At 58.7% G+C, this 2,705-nt stretch overlaps 1 protein-coding gene across 1 annotated transcript; it reads left to right on the plus strand.

Annotated features, from left to right (window-relative positions):
• The first annotated feature begins 269 nt into the window (after positions 1–269).
• On the plus strand, positions 270–2,337 carry LOC109765067 (protein MONOCULM 1-like). The gene has a single exon (XM_020323851.4). It carries the CDS (start codon positions 706–708, stop codon positions 1,981–1,983), a length of 1,278 nt encoding a protein of 425 aa, XP_020179440.1. The 5' UTR covers positions 270–705; the 3' UTR covers positions 1,984–2,337.
• Positions 2,338–2,705: the final 368 nt, after the last annotated feature.

Here is a 2,705-nt window from a genome sequence, read left to right on the forward strand (position 1 = left end):
CGCCCTAAGCTAGCAATAGCTCCCTACTACACGCAGGTGTCCATTCATCTATCTAGCCGATCTAAAGCTGCCACTGATTAATAAGTATTTCTAGATGCAGCAACTAGTCGTAGAAGCTAATCTCTGGCGTATGAACCTCGTCCATGAGCCCACCATTCCTTGGAATGTTTCAGATTCCCCTCGCGCTTTAGCCCACCCAAATCATCCTCGCCACAGTCCAGGGAATAAAAGACAACGCCACCCTCGCCACCACCTTTCCCCTTCCTTCCCCCTCTACATAGTTAGAGAGAGAGAGAGGGATTGTGAGGAGAGAGAAAGCAGTACTACTGGTGCCGAGCAAAATACCTACTCTCCCTCCCTCTCTCATCTGTGAGTTTGCACAGTGCATCTAGTAGGCTATGGCTGACATTATTTGTAGTAGTAGTAGCGTAGCTGGTTGCTGGTGATGGTGCTGCTGGGTTCTCCCCTCTCACTCACTCACACAAGCTAGCTAGCAGCAGCAGCATACTTGTGTATTTTTGGCAGATGATGTCCTGTCAAGGAAGCTGCGAGCCCAGATGCTGCTGGACGTGCGCCCTCATCGTCCCTATTAAACCCCCCCAGAGATGCGCGCCCTCATGCTCCGTCTCCGTCTCCGTCTTCTCCTCCACCTCCGGCCGCTCACGACGATCCTAGTCCCAGGGCGCCGCGAGCGAAGAAGAAGACATGATCAGCTCACTCCACTCTTCCTCGTCCTCCGACACCGACAACAACAGCAACGCCGACCTCAGGAACAGCAGCGGCGAGGGCGGGGGCGACGCTGCCTTGCTGGGCGGCGGCGGGCGTGCGCTCGCGGCGGCACCGTCCACGCGGGACCTCGTGCTGGCCTGCGCCGACCTGCTGCAGCGCGGGGACCTCGCCGCCGCGCGCCGCGCTGCCGAGATCCTCCTCTCCGCGGCGTCCCCGCGCGGCGACGCCACCGACCGCCTCGCGTACCACTTCGCGCGCGCGCTCGTGCTCCGCGTGGACTCCAAGGCCGGGCTGCCGTTCTCCCCGCGGCCGCCAGCTGGGACAGCGCCGGCACCGTCCGGGGCGTACCTGGCGTTCAACCAGATCGCGCCGTTCCTGCGGTTCGCCCACCTGACGGCCAACCAGGCCATCCTCGAGGCCGTGGAGGGTTCGCGCCGCGTCCACATCCTCGACCTCGACGCGGCGCACGGCGTGCAGTGGCCGCCACTCCTCCAGGCGATCGCCGAACGAGCCGACCCGGCGCTGGGCCCGCCCGAGGTCCGCATCACCGGCGCTGGCGCCGACCGCGACACACTCCTTCGTACAGGCAACCGGCTACGCGCTTTCGCCCGCTCGATCCACCTCCCTTTCCACTTCACCCCGCTCCTCCTCTCCTGCGCCGCCAGCACGCACCACGTCGCCGGCACGAGCACCACCCCGAGCACCGCTGTCACGAGCCTGGAGCTACATCCCGACGAGACGCTGGCCGTGAACTGCGTGCTGTTCTTGCACAAGCTCGGCGGGCAGGACGAGCTCGCAGCGTTCCTCAAGTGGGTGAAGGCCATGGCCCCCGCCGTGGTGACCGTCGCCGAGAGGGAGGCGAGCGGAGGAGAGATCGACCCCATCGACGAGCTCCCGCGCCGTGTTGGTGTGGCCATGGATCACTATTCGGCGGTGTTCGAGGCGCTTGAGGCGACGGTGCCGCCGGGGAGCCGGGAGAGGCTGGCGGTGGAGCAGGAGGTCCTCGGCAGGGAGATCGAGGCCGCGGTGGGCGGGACAGGCGGGAGGTGGTGGCGCGGGCTCGAGCGGTGGGCTACCGCCGCACGCGGCACTGGGTTCGCCGCGCGGCCGCTCAGCGCGTTCGCCGTTTCCCAGGCGCGGCTACTGCTGCGGCTGCACTACCCGTCGGAGGGATACCTGGTGCAGGAGTCCCGCGGCGCGTGCTTCCTCGGGTGGCAGACGCGGCCGCTGCTGTCCGTGTCGGCGTGGCAGTAGGTGCCATTGGCGCGCGCGCCTTCTACTCTGTGCATGCATGCATACCGGCGACTACGAACAGTCGACGACGGTGACCTAGGGTTTGCTTGCTCACTGCCTTCTATATAGAGCTTATATATATGAACATGATCTGCACTGGTGCAATAATATTGTCTGCTTAATTAGTAAGATTTCATGGTGATTTTGGTTGGAGGAGGAGCTAGTTGGATTGAGTGTGCCAGGAGGAAGAAACCCTAACCCTAGCTAGCTATCAGCATGATGTTAATTATTCATTGGCTGCCTGGTTGGTTGGTTAATTACTGTTGATTTAAGACCTGAAAGCTTAGCAATGCATGGGGATCACATTGGATTTAAGAGGTGCCAAACCTTGTGAGTGCTACAACGTAAAAGTACCAATTTCATCTATTTTCCTCTTTCTAGGTTGTTCGTTTCTCTCTTAGTTCGCGTTGGAGTAAAGTTTAGGGAGATTTTGTCTATATGATTGTTGGACCTAATGCACCAGTATATATTTGTTAATTTGAATTTTGCGGATTTGTTGCTATTGCTTCTGTTCACAACACATTACCATGTTATTTAAGTGAGATGTGTGATCTTGCAAAATGGATCCACCATGAACTTTTTTGCGACCACCAATTATTTTATTCTATCAAAAGGAAAACTTTATTCATTTGTATAGTTAATTTCTTGGGCGTGGAGATCAGGAGGAGGATCTTGTAGCTCTA

This window comes from Aegilops tauschii, chromosome 7 (assembly GCF_002575655.3).
Source record: "Aegilops tauschii subsp. strangulata cultivar AL8/78 chromosome 7, Aet v6.0, whole genome shotgun sequence".
Taxonomy (NCBI): Eukaryota; Viridiplantae; Streptophyta; class Magnoliopsida; order Poales; family Poaceae; genus Aegilops; species Aegilops tauschii.